The sequence below is a fragment of the Heptranchias perlo genome, chromosome 28 (genome assembly GCF_035084215.1).
Source record: "Heptranchias perlo isolate sHepPer1 chromosome 28, sHepPer1.hap1, whole genome shotgun sequence".
NCBI lineage: Eukaryota > Metazoa > Chordata > Chondrichthyes > Hexanchiformes > Hexanchidae > Heptranchias > Heptranchias perlo.
Window position 1 is genome coordinate 35,379,795 of NC_090352.1, and position 22,572 is coordinate 35,402,366.

At 47.3% G+C, this 22,572-nt stretch overlaps 1 protein-coding gene across 1 annotated transcript; it reads right to left on the reverse strand.

The window, feature by feature from the left end:
* Nucleotides 1-11,273: 11,273 nt before the first annotated feature.
* ppm1e (protein phosphatase, Mg2+/Mn2+ dependent, 1E) lies at nt 11,274-21,859 on the reverse strand. The gene is made up of 5 exons (XM_068008468.1): nt 21,703-21,859; nt 18,285-18,473; nt 17,125-17,268; nt 15,526-15,619; nt 11,274-13,891 (listed from the first exon to the last, which is right to left on the reverse strand). The coding sequence occupies exons 1-5, from the start codon at nt 21,766-21,768 to the stop codon at nt 12,894-12,896; spliced, it is 1,491 nt and encodes a 496-aa protein (XP_067864569.1). The 5' UTR covers nt 21,769-21,859; the 3' UTR covers nt 11,274-12,893.
* Nucleotides 21,860-22,572: the final 713 nt, after the last annotated feature.

Sequence of the window (22,572 nt, forward strand, 5' to 3'; positions counted from 1 at the left end):
GGGAAGCTCTTTTGGAGTGGCATATCAACAGTGATTATGCATTGAGGGGGCCACAATATACAGCTTCACATTGAACATTTGGTAGATCAGAGGATGGGCCTGGGAGAATTCTCCCCTCTTGGAGGGGAGTTCAGGAACATTCTCTGCTAGAGATTTTTTTTTAAACTGAAATGTATTGGTATGGGGTGAATATGCCAACCAAAGCAGCATCCACTTGTTTGCACTGATGTACCACAACTGACCCCAGGACATGTATATGTGGGGGTAATTTCCAGGATGTAACTTAATTTTGGAGTTAAGATGATTGTGATCCTGACATGGCTTCTATCATCTGATCACATACGATCAGTACAAGTGGACTGGAGATGGTGCGTTCTGTCCAGGTCACGTTGACCAAGGGCACCCCCTCCATGCCCATTGTGTAATGGAGCCATACATGCCAGCAAGTCCTGCATATCTCACCTCGAGTAGCAGTGGGGATGTTGCAATTGGGCCCTCCTGCTGCTGAGGGGAAAATGTAGCTCAATTTACCTTCAGTATCGAGTGATGCCTGGTGGAAAGTGTGGACAGGATTGAACTCAACGCTGATGCTCCTTAGTCGAAATAGTGTGCCAATGTTCTCTGCCGAGGCTCCGATATGAAGGATGGCCACTTGGGGCCCATAAACACAAGACTACAGTGTTAGCACTCTTGCCTCTGAGGTAAAAGGTTGTGGGTTTAAGTCCCACTCCAGAGACTTGAGCACAAAATCTCCCCAGGGTAGTGGCCAATATTTATCCCTCAACCAAAGTCACTAAAAAACATTTTATCTGGTCATTATCACATTGCTCTTTGTGGGACCTTGCTGTGTGCAAATTGGCTGCTGCGTTTTCTACATTCCAACAGTGACAACACTTCAAAAGTACTTAATTGGTTGCTGCGAATGGTATGCCCCTTCTTGGACTTCCCAATTTTCTTTACCTTTATTGAAGAGAAACACATCAGTCTCTGGAGCAACTTGCAATTTGGATTGCAGGTGCAAATCCATATTCCACGTATTGGAGCACCAGCCCATTGTAATATAAAAATGTCCTGACAGTGACAAGGCTCGATTCCACAGTTATTAAAGAAAGGCTTGCATTTCTATAGCGCCTTTCACGACCTCAGGACGTTCCCAAAGTGCTTTACAGCCAATGAAGTATATTTTGAAGGGTAGTCGCTGTTGACCAGATAATCTGTTAGTGATGTTGGTTGAGTGAGAAATGTTGGGAGACCTCTCCTAGTCTTTGAAATAGCGTCGTGGGATCTTTTACGTCCACCTGCGCGGAGATGGGGCCTCAGCTTGGAGTCTCAGCCGAAAGACGGTGCCCCCGACAGTGCAGAGGGGATATGCGGTGTGGAAATATTTAAAAAGAGGAAGTCATAACATCACCACTATTTTAAAATATTACCTCTTGACTTTACCCTTTTGACATCATGGGTGTTATCCAGTAACACAATATTGCCAACAATCTGAAAGACTCAGTTAATGGCTACTCTCTGGAGCATAGGGAAAAAAGTCCTGTTTGAAATTTATTTCTGTACTTTAGTAGGTCACGTCATTTGTTTTCACTGTCTGTCTGTGCCTGTCTCTCTGTCTCTCACACACACATGTATTTAATCTTAATAATTCATCAGCCTTTCTATTGCCCTCTACATCCACAAGTTACAGTGCACCAAGAGCAATACAGAAGCAACAAACATAGCAAAGAAATAAATCTATTGCAGTTGATTGAGATTGGAATACCTCATTAACCCACAAGTGCCTCTTCCACATTGGGAATTAATCATTAAACATAGGTTGAACTTGCACTGTGGGATGTGTGTAGTGAACGTATTTGCATGAAATTCCTTTGTGATTGTTTTAAAATAAATAAATTGATGCCTACGATAAAACAGCGGATGAAAGAATTTCATATAATAAATGTTAATCCATGTGCGTGTTCCCTGTGACCTTGATGATGCAAGGTCTCCCTCTCCTTTTCATTCCCCCATCCCTCAATCCATGTAGAAAGCAACTGTCCTCTGGAATATAGGAATTGCTGACAATATCAAACTGCTCAAAGTAATTATTTCCAAGAAATTGATACCAGCTGTATTTTTTTTGAAAACTGAATGCTGCAGTGTAGCATTTTCCTCCAAAGCCTGGTATGAGTCACCCTACAGTGATGACTCACAGGTATTCACAGCAGAAAGGCGATTGAATGTCATTATATATAATTTACTGGGGAGAAATTATGTAGCGTCGATCTCTTACCTGACAGTGAAGATTGAAAGTAACCCATGTATGGGCCAGATAGGCTCCATTTAAAAGCCATTAAAAGTTATTCATAATCATTACCTTTTATTTTTTTCCTGTTCTTTTACATTTTAAATTTGAGTGTGTGTGTACATTCACATAGGGTAACAGATGGCCAGCTGATTCAGGCTCTGCCTCGAACCTCCCTGACATTTTTAATGAGGAGGGGAGGGTGAATCGTGCACTTACAGGGTACCAGCAGGCTTTGCCCACTCGTGTCAGAGCCTGGAGAGCGAGTGTTGGCAGATTCTTTCCAGCGTGGGCCGTTACCTCAAAGGTAGCTCCCACTTCACTCACACACACACACACACACACACACACACACAGAGGATTAGATACACCCTCCAGCCTTGCATTTATAGAGCGCCTTTCACGACCTCAGGACGTCCCAAAGCGCGTTACACCCAATGAAGTGCTTTTAAAATGTAGTCACTGTTGTAATGCAGCAGAAGTTATGACACCCAGCAGTGTCTGTTAGCTAACTGGATATGCAGCATGTTGTAAACACATTTAGTAATCCAAAGCTCTGAAAATTATTACATATTTAAAGTCTATTCTAATTGCTCCATAATGCTAAAAGTTCGAAAGGGACCTGCAGTCACTACGTGCTCCCTTCTCCTGCTGGTTCAGCTCAGACAATGGCCACTTTTATATCGTGAGACCCATGCTAGTGCCGCCAGCTTCCGACATGTGATCTCAGTCAGCCGCCAGCAAACCCAAAGTAAACTTTAGGGTGATGCCAAGCTGAGACTGGCAGCACAGTCGCATAACCTGCTGAGAGTCTCTTGGTAAGAATGACCACGTAGTCTAGGTGCAGGAAGGTACCAACAAGGAGTTGGCACTTTCAGGAGAGGAAGATGGTGTTTTTTTTATATATTCATTTTTAGGATGTGGGTGTCGCTGGCAAGGCTGGTAGTTATTGCCCATCCCTAGCTGCCCTTGAGAAGGTAGTGATGGGCCTTTTACTTAAATGCTGCAGTCCGTGTGGTGAAGGGACTCCTATAGTGCTGTTACGTAGGAAATGCCAGGATTTGGACCCAGTGACGATGAAGGAACGGCGATGGAGATGTGGCTATGTGTTGTGATCATTACAAATGAAAAACATTCACGTAACACATCATTGGATATCAGCCTCCCCCTCCCCAACAACCTGCCAGCCCAGTGAGTAAATAAGGGCTCGTCAAACTGGTCCTGTCTCTTTAATCGTTAATTAAAGGCTTGTCAACTTTGCTGATAATAATACAAAGTGCTCCACCACTTCCAATACACAACAAATATTACATAGAACACAAAATTTACACAGACTAAACAGCATTAAAACAGATTCTAATTACAATAGTGTAGACACCTTTTTTTCTTGTTTTCGTTGTTTTTTTTAAACTGTTATATATAATTTTTACATTATAATCACCAGAAATACCATCATTAAAAATTACGAGATATTGAACATATAAATACTGGTACTGATTGGAAGGGAATTCATTACTTACTTGAGCAAGCAGCAAATAAGGGCACAGAAATTCAAACCAAGTTAAGGACTACTTGCTACCACCAACTGCATTCAGTTTAAACACTGCGTGTCACAAAGCAAGGATTGTTCAGAAGTGTGGAGCCAGTACAGGTGTACAGTCAGTACCTGCACCAGTACAGGTGTACAGTCAGTACCCGTGCCGCTACAGGCGCCAGTACAGGTGTACAGTCAGTGCCCGTGCCGCTACAGGCGCCAGTTCAGGCGTAGTCAGTACCCGTGCCGCTACAGGCGCCAGTTCAGGTGTACAGTCAGTACCCGTGCCGCTACAGGCGCCAGTTCAGGTGTACAGTCAGTACCCGTGCCGCTACAGGCGCCAGTTCTGGTGTACAGTCAGTGCCCGTGCTGCTACAGGCGCCAGTTCAGGTGTACAGTCAGTACCCGTGCCGCTACAGGCGCCAGTTCAGGTGTACCGTCAGTACCCGTGCCGCTACAGGCGCCAGTTCAGGTGTACAGTCAGTGCCCGTGCCGCTACAGGCGCCAGTTCAGGTGTACAGTCAGACAGGTAGTGTCAGACCATCACAGGTACCTGTACAGGCACATCATCGGACTGCTGCAGGCACCAATACAGTAGTATCGTCATGAGTTACAGTCAGACCACAAACACCAGATAGATATATAGTTAAACTAGTATTAGCCCAGGTGAATGGCTGGATTGCTACAGGTACCACAACCGGCACCGATATACGTGTACAGCTGGACCAGTACAGGTGTATAATCAGATGTGTGCAAGTGGACCAGTACAGGTGTATACTCAGATGTGTGCAGGTGGACCAGTACAGGTGTACAATCAGAGGTGTGCAGGTGGACCAGTACAGGCGTATAATCAGATGTGTGCAGGTGGACCAGTACAGGTGTATACTCAGATGTGTGCAGGTGGACCAGTACAGGCGTATAATCAGATGTGTGCAGGTGGACCAGTACAGGCGTATAATCAGATGTGTGCAGGTGGACCAGTACAGGCGTATAATCAGATGTGTGCAGGTGGACCAGTACAGGCGTATAATCAGATGTGTGCAGGTGGACCAGTACAGGCGTATAATCAGATGTGTGCAGGTGGACCAGTACAGGCGTACAATCAGATGTGTGCAGGTGGACCAGTACAGGCGTATAATCAGATGTATGCAAGTGGACCAGCACAAGTGTATAATTAGATGTGTACAGGTGGACCAGCACAGCTGTAGAATTAGATGTGTACAGGTGGACCAGCACAGCTGTAGAAAAAATGTGTACAGCTGGACCAGTACAGTTTTATAATTAGACTTGTACAGTTGCCAGTACAGGGCATATAATCGGACCAAAAACCACTAACGCATCATACATGTGTTACAGAATTACCTTTACTTTGTTGAGAAGGAGTTAATTTATAAATTTCAACTAGCTACCAGTGAACTCATGGATTGCACGGGGTTTCTACTGTAGGTATTTGGTGTGGAGTGCCCTAATTATTGTACTGTTTTATACTGTGTTTATAATACCAGGGCACCTATTCAATGTACAACTATTACAAGAGCCTTTAGTTTAAGAAAAGCCTTTTATGGGTGTAGGAATCATTACTTTGAGTGCCTTCGCCTCATGGACTCGATTCGCTTTGAGTGAATTCTACAGCCGGAGACACAAATACTTTTACTATCAATTGCACAAGAAGTCACGGTTACTACAGTTCAACGTGTTCTGTAAACTGAGAGATATTCACTACTGCATACTTATTCTTCCTAATTTTTGCTCCGTCTCTTCCCACTTTCCCTCTCCATTCCCAGATGGCTTGCTTTCAGTGGAGGGGTTTTGGTTGGGCCCGGCTCTGAGCGTTCCCACTTTGTGCCCGAGTGTCATTCTCCTCTATAACTGGGCCCCACCCATCTCTTCGGGCCAGTCTCAAGGGAATTGCTTCATTCAGTTAAGATCTGCTGGACTGTCTATGGCTGGCAGGTTGGACTGGCTCCATTGGTCAGACTCCATACTTTGGAGTAATCCTCCAATCTTGACAAACACACACGTGAACACAGGCACGCGCACATATATACACAGACTCACACACATACATACACACACTCACACATACACACACACATACATACACACATATATACACAGACACACACACATACATACACACATAAATACAGACTCACACACATACACACATACACACATATATACACAGACTCACACACACATACACACATATATACACAGACTCACACACACATACACACATATATACACAGACTCACACACATACACACATATATACACAGACTCACACACATACACACATATATACACAGACTCACACACACACACACATATATACACAGACTCACACACACACACACATATATACACAGACTCACACACACATACACACATATATACACAGACTCACACACACATACACACATATATACACAGACTCACACATACACACATATATACACAGACTCACACACATATATACACAGACTCACACACATATATACACAGACTCACACACATATATACAGACTCACACACACACATACAGACTCACACACACACATACAGACTCACACACACACATATATACACAGACTCACACACATACACACATATACACAGACTCACACATACACACATATACACAGACTCACACATACACACATATATACACAGACACACACATACACACATATATACACAGACACACACATACACACATATATACACAGACACACACATACACACATATATACACAGACACACACATACACACATATATACACAGACACACACATACACACATATATACACAGACACACACATACACACATATATACAGACACACACATATATACAGACACACACATACACACATATATACAGACTCAGACTCACACATATATACACAGACTCACACATATATACACAGACTCACACATATATACACAGACTCACACATATATACACAAACTCACACATATATACACAAACTCACACACATATATACACAGACTCACACACATACACACATATATACACAGACTCACACACATACACACATATATACACAGACTCACACACATACACACATATATACACACTCACACACATACACACACAGACTCACACACATACACACATATATACACAGACTCACACACATATACACAGACTCACACACATACACACATATATACACAGACTCACACATACACACATATATAGACACACACATGCGCGCACATATATACAGACTCAGACTCACACATATATACACAGACTCACACATATATACACAGACTCACACACATACACACATATATACACAGACTCACAGACTCACACATACACACATATATACACAGACTCACACACATACACACATACACACATATATACACAGACTCACACATACACACATATATACACAGACTCACACACATACACACAGACTCACACACATACACACATATATACACAGACTCACACACATACACACACAGACTCACACACATACACATATATACACAGACTCACACACATACACATATATACACAGACTCACACACATACACACATATATACACAGACTCACACACATATATACACAGACTCACACACATATACACAGACTCACACACATATACACAGACTCACACATACACACATATATAGACACACACATGCGCGCACATATATACAGACTCAGACTCACACATATATACACAGACTCACACATATATACACAGACTCACACATATATACACAGACTCACACACATACACACATATATACACAGACTCACACACATACACACATATATACACAGACTCACACATACACACATATATACACAGACTCACACACATACACACAGACTCACACACATACACACATATATACACAGACTCACACACATACACACATACACACACAGACTCACACACATACACATATATACACAGACTCACACACATACACATATATACACAGACTCACACACATACACACATATATACACAGACTCACACACATATATACACAGACTCACACACATATACACAGACTCACACACATATACACAGACTCACACATACACACATATATAGACACACACATGCGCGCACATATATACAGACTCAGACTCACACATATATACACAGACTCACACATATATACACAGACTCACACATATATACACAGACTCACACATATATACACAGACTCACACATATATACACAGACTCACACATATATACACAGACTCACACATATATACACAGACTCACACATATATACACAGACTCACACATATATACACAGACTCACACACATACACACATATATACACAGACTCACACACATACACACATATATACACAGACTCACACACATACACACATATATACACAGACTCACACACATATACACAGACTCACACACATATACACAGACTCACACACATATACACAGACTCACACACATATACACAGACTCACACACATATACACAGACTCACACACATATACACAGACTCACACACATATACACAGACTCACACATACACACAGACTCACACACATACATACATATATACACAGACACACACATACACACATATACACAGACTCACACACATACACACATATATACACAGACTCACACATATATACACATACTCACACATATATACACAGACTCACACATATATACACAGACTCACACATATATACACAGACTCACACACATACACACAGACTCACACACATACATACACAGACTCACACACACACACACACATATATACACAGACTCACACACATACACATATATATACACAGACACACACATACACACAGACACACACATATATACACAGACACACACATACACACATATATACACAGACTCACACACATACACACATATATACACAGACTCACACATGCACACATATATAGACACACTCACACATACACACATATATAGACACACACATGCGCGCACATATATACACAGACTCACACATACACACATATATACACAGACTCAGACTCACACACACATATATACACAGACTCAGACTCACACACATACACACATATATACTCAGACTCACACACATACACACATATATACACAGACTCACACACATACACACATATATACACAGACTCACACACATACACACATATATACACAGACTCACACACATACACACATATATACACAGACTCACACATACACACATATATACACAGACTCACACATACATACACAGACTCACACATATATACACAGACTCACACACATACACAGACTCACACACATACACAGACTCACACACATACACAGACTCACACACATACACAGACTCACACACATACACACATATATACGCAGACTCACACACATACACACATATATTCGCAGACTCACACACATACACACATATATACGCAGACTCACACACACATATACGCAGACTCACACACATATATACACAGACTCACACACATATATACACAGACTCACACACATACACACATATATACACAGACTCACACATACACACATATATAGACTCACACATGCGCGCACATATATACACAGACTCACACATACACACATATATACACAGACTCACACACATATATACACAGACTCACACACATACACACATATATACACAGACTCACACACATACACACATACATACACAGACTCACACACATACACACATATATACACAGACTCACACATACACACATATATACACAGACTCACACACATACACAGACTCACACACATACACACATATATACGCAGCCTCACACACATATATACACAGACTCACACACATATATACACAGACTCACACACATACACACATATATACACAGACTCACACATACACACATATATAGACACACACATGCGCGCACATATATACACAGACTCACACATACACACATATATACACAGACTCACACACATATATACACAGACTCACACACATATATACACAGACTCACACATACACACATATATACACAGACTCACACACATATATACACAGACTCACACACATATATACACAGACTCACACACATATATACACAGACTCACACACATATATACACAGACTCACACACATACACACATATATACACAGACTCACACACATACACACATATATACACAGACTCACACACATACACACATATATACACAGACTCACACACATACACACATATATACACAGACTCACACACATACACACATATATACACAGACTCACACACATACACACATATATACACAGACTCACACACATACACATATATATACACAGACTCACACATACACACATATATACACAGACTCACATACACACATATATACACAGACTCACACATACACACATATATATACACAGACTCACACATACACACATATATACACAGACTCACACATACACACATATATACACAGACTCACACATACACACATATATACACAGACTCACACATACACACATATATACACAGACTCACACATACACACATATATACACAGACTCACACACATACACATATATACACAGACTCACACACATACACATATATACACAGACTCACACACATATATACACAGACTCACACACATATATACACAGACTCACACACATATATACACACTCACACACATATATACACACTCACACACATATATACACACTCACACACATATATACACAGACTCACACACATACACACACACATATACACACACATACAGACACACACATGCGCGCACATATATACACAGACTCACACACATACACACATATATACACAGACTCACACATACACATATATACAGACTCACACATACACATATATACAGACTCACACATACACATATATACAGACTCACACATACACATATATACACATATATACAGACTCATACACACACATATATACACAGACTCATACACACACATATATACACAGACTCATACACACACATATATACATAGACTCATACACACACATATATACACAGACTCATACACATATATACACAGACTCACACACATATACACAGACTCACACACATACGCACATATATAGACACACACATGCGCGCATATATAGACTTGTGCACCTATATAGACACACACATGCGCGCACATATATACAGACACACACGTGAACGTGGGCACGCACACATATCTACTCAGACACACACAAATATATACAGAAACACACATATATACAGACGCACACATACACAGACACGCACACATATACAGACACGCACCCACACATACATACATGCACACATATACATACACGCACAAATATATATACATATACCCACACATACACATATATATATATATATAGATATAGCCACATATATACACAGACACACATACACATATATACCGAAACACACACACATATACAGAGACACGTTTATATACAGACACAGAAGCGCACAAATACACACACGCGCACGCACGCAAACACACATACACTGCTACACACACATTTATATACACATACACACATGCATATATACACACTGCTACACGCACGCCCACATACACGTGCACGGCCACGCGCACGTACATACACACACGCACACACACACTTAGAAACACATGCACAGACGTGCACTCACACACACGCACTCACATACGCACACGCACTGCTGCCCCAGCTGAGAGCAGTTAACTCAGCACGGACGGTGGGGAGGGGGTGGGAGGGCAAACCTGGGATCCATTCCAGTCCCTACAGTTCAGTTTCTCAGTTACTTTTCTGGGGGAAGCCGGGATGATACAATGAGATTCACACAGCAAATTGTGTGATGTACACATTTAGTTTTTCCTTTCCCTTGGTCTCCCAGTTCCTTCAGACTCTGATCAGCCGGGCTTTGGCACTCAGGATGGTGGGGAGGAGGGGGGGGAGGAGGGGGGAGCAGGAAGTTGGTGAGCTGCTCTGTCACCGAACCCCCTCACCCGCCCGGGCGCCGAGTCTCTGCGCGATGGTCAGGCACCGCTCCACGGGGAGAGGGGGCGAATCAGAGCCAGGATTTCCTCGGGGCTTTCAGTCGTGCTGAAGCCACTATCCAGTTCTGGGAAGTGCGATGGTGGAATCATTCGCCATGCCAGCTGGAGATGATCCACAATAGAAAGGGACACGGAGAGAGGCGGCAGGGGGGGGGAATATCATAAAGAGGGAGCCTTCTCTTCTGGGTACAATAGTGTAGCGGGTACGTGACTGGACTAGTGATCCAGAGAACGTGAGTTCAAATCTCACCATGGCAATTTGAGAACTTGAAATCAGTGTTAAATTTGGGGATAAAAAGCTGACATCAGTAAAAGTGACCATGAAGCTGCTGGATTGTCGTAAAAACCTTTAAGATGTCCTTTAAGGAAGGAAAACTGCCAACATTACCTGGTCTGGGCCTTTATGTGACTCCAGTCCCACACCAACGTGACTGCCCTCCTGAAATGGCCGCTCACTTGTATCAAACTGCTGCCCACCACCACCTTCTCAGGGCAACTCGGGACGGGCAATAAATTCCGGCCTTGCCAGCGACGCCCACAAGGCCATAAGAGCTTCTTGACCACTAAACTACCAGACCACGATGGTAGGCCCGACGATGCAACAGTGTTTGTGTCGGATGTAACAGGGCACAGGTAAATCAGGACACAACACAAATCAGTTACCCCTCCCCCAGCACGTACCCTGAGAGTAATAAGGGATTCCATGACGTTGAGAGGTTCCCTCAGAGGCAAATCCCATAGTGAAGACGTCTCAGTCTACAGAAACCAGTGAAGCTGCCGCCTCTCCTGGGCGGCGTGGCCTACCGATCTAGGCTTCAGCTGCTAAGCCCAGGTCGGGGTATAAGATACCATGAAAACTATTGAGTTTAATTACAGGTAAGCGAGTGAGGTGAGGGTTGTCGAGGAACAAAGGGACCTTTGTGTCGGGGACTCCAGTCCAGCAGCGATGGAACTCTGCGTCAAAGTGTTGCTGTTGCTGAGGTGGATCAGACCCCGGGTAAACTCGGCAGCACCTGCCTGTGCCAGCTAACAGCAGACATCTCCCCCGGGCGGCATGTATGGCCCACTTTCCTCTGCCGCAGTGCCCAGTGCGTCGACCCCCCACGATTCCGACTGCTCCGGACCAGCGCCGAGGGAACGCCGCCAGGCCTCCGTGTGAGGAGCAGCGGGCGGTGCTTTGGTTTTGCGGCTGACCGCTGTCTGTGCCGCCTCTCCGGGCGGGAGGCTCCGGCGGCCTCTGCTGCCGCTTCCCGGGTGTCCTCCTGGGTCCCCGGACCGCGGGGAGACGCCCTCTCCGTGCCGTTGTCCCGGCTTCTCATCCGGCCTACGAGCGGAGGCTTCCGATGCTGGGCCTCGTCCGACGCAAAGTCCCTGCGTTGCTGCAGGGCGGGACGTGCAGGGCCCACGCTCAGCGCGTCTGGCCTCTTTGGTTTGCGCAGCGTTGGGGGCCAATCCTTGGCGCTCGCTCCTGTCGGGAGGCCTCGGGGGCCTTGATCCGGGAGGAGGGCAATCTGGGGCCCTAAACGCAGGCTAGTTCTGTCGGTGAGAGAGTCCTCCCGGGTATCCTGAGCCAGATCTGAGGCGGCCGCGTGCTGCGGCCGGGGTGCCTGGTAGTCCCCTCGGTTCTCCTTATCGTCCCCGCTGTCGCCCTCCGCCCCGTCGAATGAATTCCCTGTCCACTTGGAGTGGCTGTTGGCCTCTTCCTCCTCCTCGGCCGCGTTCAGGTCCCGCAGGAAGACCACGATGACGGTGATGTTGTCGCTGGAGCCGGCATCCCGAGCCGAGGCCACCAGTTTGTGGGCCACCATGCTGCTGTCGCCGTTGTTCTCCTTCAGGTGGTCGGCCACCACCTTCACAGCCTCTTCAGGGTCCATGGTGTCGTAGAAGCCGTCACAGGCGAGGATGAGGTAATCCTCCGTCCCGTCCAGCACCGTGGAGTCACTGTCCGCCTCGCCGCAGATGTACGGCTTGTGCTCTGCATCCCCTGCGACAGTCAGAGAGAGAGAGAGAGCGGCACAGTTAGCTGACAACAGCAACAGACAGAAAGGACTTGCATTTTCTAATCCTTTCCTCATCATAACTGGAGAAACGGGCAGCGGGAAAAACACAGAGTTACCGCAGAATCTGTACCACGCGGGCAAGAAAAGGGTTTGCATTTGTACAGCACCTTTCACGACCTCAGGACGTCCCAAAGTGCTTTACAGCCAATGAAGTACTTTTTTTATTGAAGTGTAGTCACTGTTGTAATATAGGAAACGCGGCAGCCAATTTGAGCACAGCAAGATCCCACAAACAGCAATGTGATAATGACCAGATCATCTGTTTTTTTTTTTTAAGTGATGTTGGTTGAGGGATAAATGTTGGCCAGGACACCGGGGAGAACTCCCCTGCCCTTCTTCGAAATAGTGTCGTGGGATCACTTATATCCACCAGATAAGGTCACGGTTTAACATCTCATCTGAAAGTCAGCACCTCCGACAGTGCAGCACCGCACTGGGAGCGTCAGCTTAAATTATGGGTGCAAATCTTTGGAGTGGGACTTGAACTCACAACCTTGTGATTCAGAGGCGAAAGTGCTACCCACCGAGCCACAGCTGACACCTTAAAAGCAACCAGGTGTTTGAATTCCTGCACAGCTGATGAAGGACTCGGTCCCACTCGGCAGGTGTCTAGATATGAAGCATTCACAATCAGGGTAGCAGCTACAGTCAGTGTACAACTGTTCACGTACAGACATCATATCACACTGCACTATAGTAACGCAGGTGATAACCCATAACCCATCGCCGAGAACAGCCCCTTAACTCCCCACTGCTATGATGGAATCTGATCTCTGGAGTTTCCTGCTTTAAATTAAAGGGAATCCCCTCCGGGAGCGGCGGTCGGGGGGAATCCCCGCCGGGAGCGGCGGTCGGGGGGAATCCCCTCCGGGAGCGGCGGTCGGGGGGAATCCCCTCCGGGAGCGGCGGTCGGGGGGAATCCCCTCCGGGAGCGGCGGTCGGGGGGAATCCCCTCCGGGAGCGGCGGTCGGGGGGAATTCCCGCTGGGAGCGGCGGTCGGGGGGAATCCCCTCCGGGAGCGGCGGTCGGGGGGAATCCCCTCCGGGAGCGGCGGTCGGGGGGAATTCCCGCTGGGAGCGGCGGTCGGGGGGAATCCCCTCCGGGAGCGGCGGTCGGGGGGAATTCCCGCTGGGAGCGGCGGTCGGGGGGAATCCCCACCGAAGTACCAGTCGGGAATTCTAACCCTAGACCGGGAGGACCAGGCAGAATTCCATGTAGAAGGAGTCCTGTTGAAACACTTATTAATGTGTCACACCCACAGGAGCGACTGAACACTCGTATCTACGTCCCGGTTTAAACCACAAACTGGAAAAATCCTGTACAATAACCGGAGAGTGAGTGAGAGTGAGAGCGAGAGTGAGAGTGAGAGTGAGAGAGTGTGCACCTCAGATTCAGGAGCAAGCTCGGAGCATGGGGGGGAATAGGGGATGTACCCGACAAATGGTCTCTACTCTCCCCCACTGGGCATGTATATCTCTGTGGCTGTCAATGTGAGGTGTAGATGGTCAACAGAAAAAGCAGTAGATAAATGGAGCCAGTTCTCGGAGAGAAACCTCACCAATCGCTCTGGAGACAGAAAGGCTTCCGTTAACTCGCCAGGCCCCGAACCAGACCACGCAGCCTCCGAGGGCCTCGATCCGCTGCTTCTCATCCTAAAGGAGCAAAAAGGAAGAACAAGTCGGAAAAGTGGATGAACCGACCGAGGCGTTTGGTTAATCCGACCAAAATTGGAAGCGGTGGGAAGGGCAGGTGGTGAGTTTCAACGGGTGCACACTTTATAACGGGAGCTGTTCCCGTCCGGATGCTCCACCACTGGGTTAACGCCTGGGTAAAAACTGCAGTCCAAGGTGTTTAACATGAGCTCGCTGAGTGGGAACAATTCACCCCCATGGTATCTGCTTCGTGGGTGACCAAAAATTCCACGTCGCAAGACACAGAAATGAGAGGAAAAAGATCAACTTCTGTTTCAAAAGCAAGATTGCGAGTGCCCCGTCTGTAAGGGGCTGGAACTCCTCTGTAACCACGTACTTCCCGGTACAACTTCTTCTACTACAAATTCCTATGTCCCCATTTATAACGGGAACTGCCTATGGAGACAGTGCAGCACCATCACTTTGTGCACAGCAAGATCCCACAAACAGCACTGTGATAATGATTGGATGACCTATTTTAGTGATGTTGGTTGAGGGATAAATATTGGCCCCAGGACACTGGGGAGAACTCCCCGGCTCTTCCTCAGAACAGTGTCATGGGATCTTTTACATTAGTCACTGTTGTAATGTAGGGAATTGTAAACAATTTTACAACACCAAGTTATAGTCCAACAAATTTATTTTAAATTAAATTCCACAAGCTTTCGGAGGCTTCCTCCTTCGTCGGGCGGATGGTGGAAATGATATTTTCGAATCCTTCGCATTTGAAAAACATAGAACACCACCAGGCATTGTTCGATGTTTTTCAAATGCGAAGGATTCGAAAATATAATTTCCACCATCCGCCCGACAAAGGAGGAAGCCTCCGAAAGCTTGTGGAATTTAATTTAAAATAAATTTGTTGGACTATAACTTGGTGTTGTAAAATTGTTTACAATTGTCAACCCCAGTCCATCACCGGCATCTCCACGTAATGTAGGGAAACACAGCAGCCGATTGACTGAGATTGAGATAAATGACCAAATCATATCGGTTTTAGTGGTGTTTTTTTTCCAAATGATACAAAGGGACCTTTAACCTCCACCTGAGAGGGCAGACGGGGCCTCGGTTTAACGTCTCATCCGAAAGCTGGCGCCTCCGACAGTGCAGCACCCCCTCAGTACTGCACTGGGGACTGTCAGCCTGGATTACGTGCTACAAGTCTGTGGAGTGGAACTTAAACCCACAACCTTCTGACTCAGAGGCGAGTGTGTTACCCACTGTGCCACAGCTAAGAGACATAGGAATATAGGAACAGGAGTGGGCCGTTCAGCCCCTCGTGCCTGCTCCGCCATTTGATAAGATCATGGCTGATCTGTGATCTAACTCCATATACCTGCCTTTGGCCCATATCCCTTAATACCTTTGGTTGCCAAAAAGCTATCTCTCAGATTTAAATTTAGCAATTGAGCTAGTACCTGTACAATGAATAACAAAGAAATACATCGACGCTGCCGACCGTTTACCTCTCTGTCAGGTTTATGGGGTTTCATCAGTTCCACTGCCTGCCCTTTTCGCACCAGCATCACCTGGGAGTCACCCAGCCAGGCCACGTGTAGCATGTTCCCTCGCATAAAGGTCACCACGCCAGTCGTTCCACATCGCAGGTTCTGAGAGCAACGGAATGAGAAGGACACATGTCTGCATCACGGGCCTGTACTTCTCGATACCCCCCCCCCCACCTCCTCCCCCCCTCCCCTCCCACCCCAGATCTTCCTCAATGTAGAAGTATTAGATTCACCCCAGCTCCCACTGGTCCCATCAACCACGGGAAGGTGGGGACACAGGTCGCACTCGGCCCCTCCCCCTCCAAACCCAGCGGGAATTTCTCACTGCCCCATCATGTGCTCTTCACAGAATCATACCGCGCAGAAGGAGGCCGTTCGGCCCATCGTGCCTGTGCCGGCTCTTTGAACGAGCCCGCTCCCGCTCTGCTCTGCTCTTCCCCGCCCCCCCCCGTAGCCCTGCACATTTTCCCTTTTCCTTCTGGTATCCCAGGGGCAGCTGACAGAATTAAACAGACTGAGGGAAAATCCAAGGTGGGGCGGGAGAGGGAGGAGGGGAATTTCCCCCTTTTGCTAAATTTTTATGGAAACCACTGGTGAGTGTAAAGAGTTCTCCACTTTCCGCTCACATCCCCTTTGTTCAACTAGAATTGGTGAACAGTGCAAACTGCAGCCCAGGGAGTGCCATCCAAAACTTCCTGGATACAGTGAATTACATAGAATGTACAGCACAGAAACAGGCCATTTGGCCCAACAGGTCCATGCTGGTGTTTATGCTCCACAAGAGCCTTCTCCCTCCCTCCCTACCGGTCCAGTGGTCGGCCGGCCAAGCTGCCAAGTCTACATCCTGAGCCCCGTCGTCTCAGCGTGTCAACCCATCACCTGACCCGTAGGGACTGGTACAGAGCAGGGAGCTCGCAGGTTCCAACCTTGCTCTGCCCTGAGTTAGCTGATCTTAGGTGGCAGAGCTGGCCTCAGTACCCCTCTCGCCTGGGAGGGGAGGGAAGCAGCCAAGGATGGTGGGGGACGTGGGGGATTGAAGGTGAAGGAGGCCCCGGTCTCTCAGCTCGACCCAAAGTCCAACGTCAAATGAGAAGTTTGCCCGGGAGTTAGTGACGAACCTCTCTGGCGGCCTTCTGAACGAACCGCTCGTCCGTGAGGCGGAAAGCCCGGCATAAGGCCTCGGCGGGGTCGTGCTGGAAGATCTCCTGTCGGGCCAGGTTCACGTGGAGGTGGAGGGAGGCGTAGATCGCAGCGTCAACCCCTCCATGCCCATCAAACACGGCGAAATACGACTGTTCTTCCTGGTCCTGGTGGGACAAGAGAGGGAGGTGACAGAAAGAAGGAAAAAAAAAGGAACGAGAAGAACTTGTATTTATACAGCACCTTTCACGACCTCAGGTCGTCCCAAAGCGCTCCACAGCCAATGAAGTACTTTTTGAAGTGTAGTCACTGTTGTAATGTAGGAAACGCGGCAGCCAATTTGAGCACAGCAAGATCCCATAAACAACAGTTTGATAATGACCGGATAATCTGTTTTAGTGACGTTGGTTGAGGGATAAATATTGGCCAGGACACCGGGGAGAACCCCCCCGCTCTTCTTCAAAATAGCGCCATGAGAGGGCAGAAGGGGCCTCGGTTTAACATCTCATCCAAAAGACAGCACCTCCAACAGTACAGCACTCTCTCAGTACTGCACTGGGGAGTGTCCGCCTGGATTACGTGCTCAAGTCTCTGGAGTAAGACTATGAACTCACAACCTTTTGACTCAGGGGCGAGAGTGCTGCCACTGAGCCATGTCTGACACAGACTGGTGGCTGCTCAAAACTTGCTCTGCTGGGATTTAAAAAAAATAAAACTTTGACGTAAATTTGACTTTTTCTTTAGATTTAGAACTTAATAGAAGAATCAAAGATGATCTGTTCTTGTGGTGTTTATTTTCTGAGTTGGCCAAAAAAAGTACCAGAGCTGTGGGGGTAGGAGGAATTGGGGGAGGGGGAGCACTGAGTTGGGGGGGCGGGGGAATAAGATGCCTCAGTGTACAATTCAGGCGGGGACAAATCATAGAATCACAGAAAGTTCAACACTGAATAACAGGAGGAAATTTAGCAGGCCAAGGGGAAAGGGCAGGGGAGTGGGACTAATTGGATAGAGCTGGCACAGGCACGAATGGGCCGAATGGCCTCCTTCTGTGCTGTTTCATTCTATGAATAAGGCCTTTTGGCCCATCCTGCCTGTGCTGGCTGCATGTCAGAGCTGTCTACTCTATTCTCAGTTACCTGCCTTCTCTAGTTTCTACTTCTGAGCACATTCCTCAGTCTCTTTTCCAGAGTCACAACTGAGCTTAGAAATTGCCGGTGGTGCTATTCAGGAAATAACTGTGACTCTCTAAAGGTTTTTGGGGGATAACGAGGCCTGCTGGTTTACACATGATTTTGCTGTTTTCTGTTTGTGGGTTAAAATGTGCACAGTATTAATTGTGGGATTTGGAGCTGAAGTAGTAATGGGAAGATAAGCTCAGGTGTTCACAGAGCGTGTGTGCCTTGGCAATGGCCGTTACACAATAAGGGACGGCAGAGTTACTGGCCAGGCACTGGAAACCCGACTGCCAGGAGTCAGGAAGAGGAGGCACAAACCCAATGGTCAGTTCCTTTCCCCCAGTACGCCAGCCTTGGGAGACAACAGAACGCAGTCAGCACCAGTCAGCCACCAGTGTCCCAGGTCTCAGAATGAGATCTTCCAACATTCCTTACCTTCTCTTCCCCCCCCCCTCGTCTTCCCTCCCCCCCTCCCCCTCCTCCTCACCTTCCCCCTTCCCTCACCTCCACTCTCTTTCCCTCACCTTCCCCCTTCCCTCACCTTCCCCCTTCCCTCACCTTCCCCTCACCTTCCCTCCCCTCCTCCTCACCTTCCCTCCCCTCCTCCTCACCTTCCCTCCCCTCCTCCTCACCTTCCCTCCCCTCCTCCTCACCTTCCCTCCCCTCCTCCTCACCTTCCCTCCCCTCCTCCTCACCTTCCCTCCCCTCCTCCTCACCTTCCCCCTCCCTCCTCCTCACCTTCCCTCCCCTCCTCCTCACCTTCCCTCCCCTCCTCCTCACCTTCCCTCCCCTCCTCCTCACCTTCCCTCCCCTCCTCCTCACCTTCCCTCCCCTCCTCCTCACCTTCCCTCCCCTCCTCCTCACCTTCCCTCCCTCTCCTCCTCACCTTCCCTCCCCTCAGTTCCATCGTATTCCTGCAGGTGCTTCCACTAAATAAGAGATGAGGGCAGCAGAACAGCAAGGGCAGCGATGCTTTGCCCCTGGGGACGATGACATTTGTGCCCTCAATCTCACTCCAGTATTCGTAGCAGTCGCCTCAGCAGCCATGTGCTTAACAAATGAGGGTTCCTGGTCTACTAATGGAACCTGTAGGGGTGGAGCTATCACTGGAGGCTGGGATTCAGATAACCCTGCAAGCCAATGCCCTAGCGGGCTCGGTGAGCCTGGCTGGACCAGAGGGAGGTTTGCCAGCGCTCTGTGCGGGTAAGCAGCGTGGTTTTAACTGTTTAAACTGCATCAGTTCTCGAACACCCTCTGGGGGACCCTAAGTCTTGGTTGTGTCAATTCGTGCCGAAGCTTTCTTTGATTTGAGCGAGTGGGGATGTGTCCCTACGGGCAGAGAGTGGGCACTCCATTATCGAGCAAACAGAAACTCTACATTACGTTTCCCTACATTACAACAGTGACTACACTTCAAAAAGTACTTCACGTCCTGAGCTCGGGGAAGTCCTTTCTTTACCTGTGTGGATTTCTCAGCAATTTGATTTGGAGACTGTTAAACACAGGGATGGGTTTCCACATGTATTTAACACCCAGTTAATCAATAATAAAATTGGAGAGGGGGGTGGAGCTGGCCTGACATGGAGTCATGCACCATGTGGTGTGGGACTGAGCCCTAGGTCTGTTATCCACTGACCCCTGCTGGACACGGTCAACTGTTGGGTGAGGACAGGATCAGGACCTGTGATGCACCCTGCGGTCAGATAACCCACTAACATCCATCGCCCAGGCTCTCACAAGAGGTATGGGCACTTGGGTAAGGTATCCAAGGGCTGCCAGTGTCCTTGGAGCAGGGCCCCAGCGTGAGTCCTCGCCTTCGGGAGAAGGGGGGAGTTGGAGCAAGAGAAGGAAAAGAAAACATCAAATGAAGGGTTCAGGGGGAGGGGAGAGAATCTGGGATCAATATTGCTGCTTAAAAACCATCTCGGTCAGTAATGGGTAATTTCTCATGCCTTCCAACAGACTGAGAAATGGGAAGTAAAGGATTTTCAACCATGTTAATTAATGGAACATTCCTTTATAGTTTATGATTGTCAATCGATGCCTGCAGTGCTCAGACGGGGCCCGCAGTGCTCAGACGGGGCCCGCAGCGCTCAGACGGGGCCCGCAGCGCTCAGACGGGGCCCGCAGCGCTCAGACGGGGCCCGCAGCGCTCAGACGGGGCCCGCAGCGCTCAGACGGGGCCCGCAGCGCTCAGACGGGGCCTGTAGCTGTCACTCACCTCCAGATTAAAGAGAGTATTGAAATCTGGCAGACAGACGTGTTTGTCCTCCATCTTTCTGCGCATGTTTTTGATGGCGTGAATGGATGTTTCGAAATAGGGATGCGTCCCTCGTGTCAACGGCAAGTCCTTCACCCAGCTGCAGCACACTTCGTGGAGTTTGGTAGTATGATACAGCTAAGGAGGCCGCCATTCGGCCCATCGTGCTCGTGCCGGCTCTTTGAAAGAGCTATCCAGTTAGTCCCACTCCCCTGCTCTTTCCCCATAGCCCTGTAAATGTTTTCCCTTCCAGTATTTATCCAATTCCTTTTTGAAAGTTACTATTGAATCTGCTTCCACCGCCCTTTCAGGCAGCACATTCCAGATCATTCCAACTCTCTGTGTAAAAAAATGTATCCTCGTGTCACCACTGGTTCTTTTGCCGATCACCTTAAATCTGTGTCCTCTGGTTAGCGATCCTTCTGCCACTGGAAACAGTTTCTCCTTATTTACTGTATCAAAACCGTTCATAATTTTGAACACCTCGATCAAATCTCCTCTTAACCTTCTCTGTTCTAAGGAGAACAACCCCAGCTTCTCCAGTCTCTCCACATAACTGAAGCCCCTCATCCCTGACACCATTCTAGTGAATCTCGTCGGCACCCTCGCTGAGGCCTTGACATCCTTCCTAAAGTGTTGTGCCCAGAATTGAACACAGTACTCCAGCTGAGGCCTAACCAGTGTTTTATAAAGGTTTAGGATAACTTCCTTGTTTTTGTACTCTATGTCTCTATTAATAAAGCCCAGGATCCCAGATGCTTTTTTAAAACAGCCTTCTCAACTTGACGTGTGGAGGGGGAGGGGGAATGGGGGAAGAGAGGTGTGGAGGGG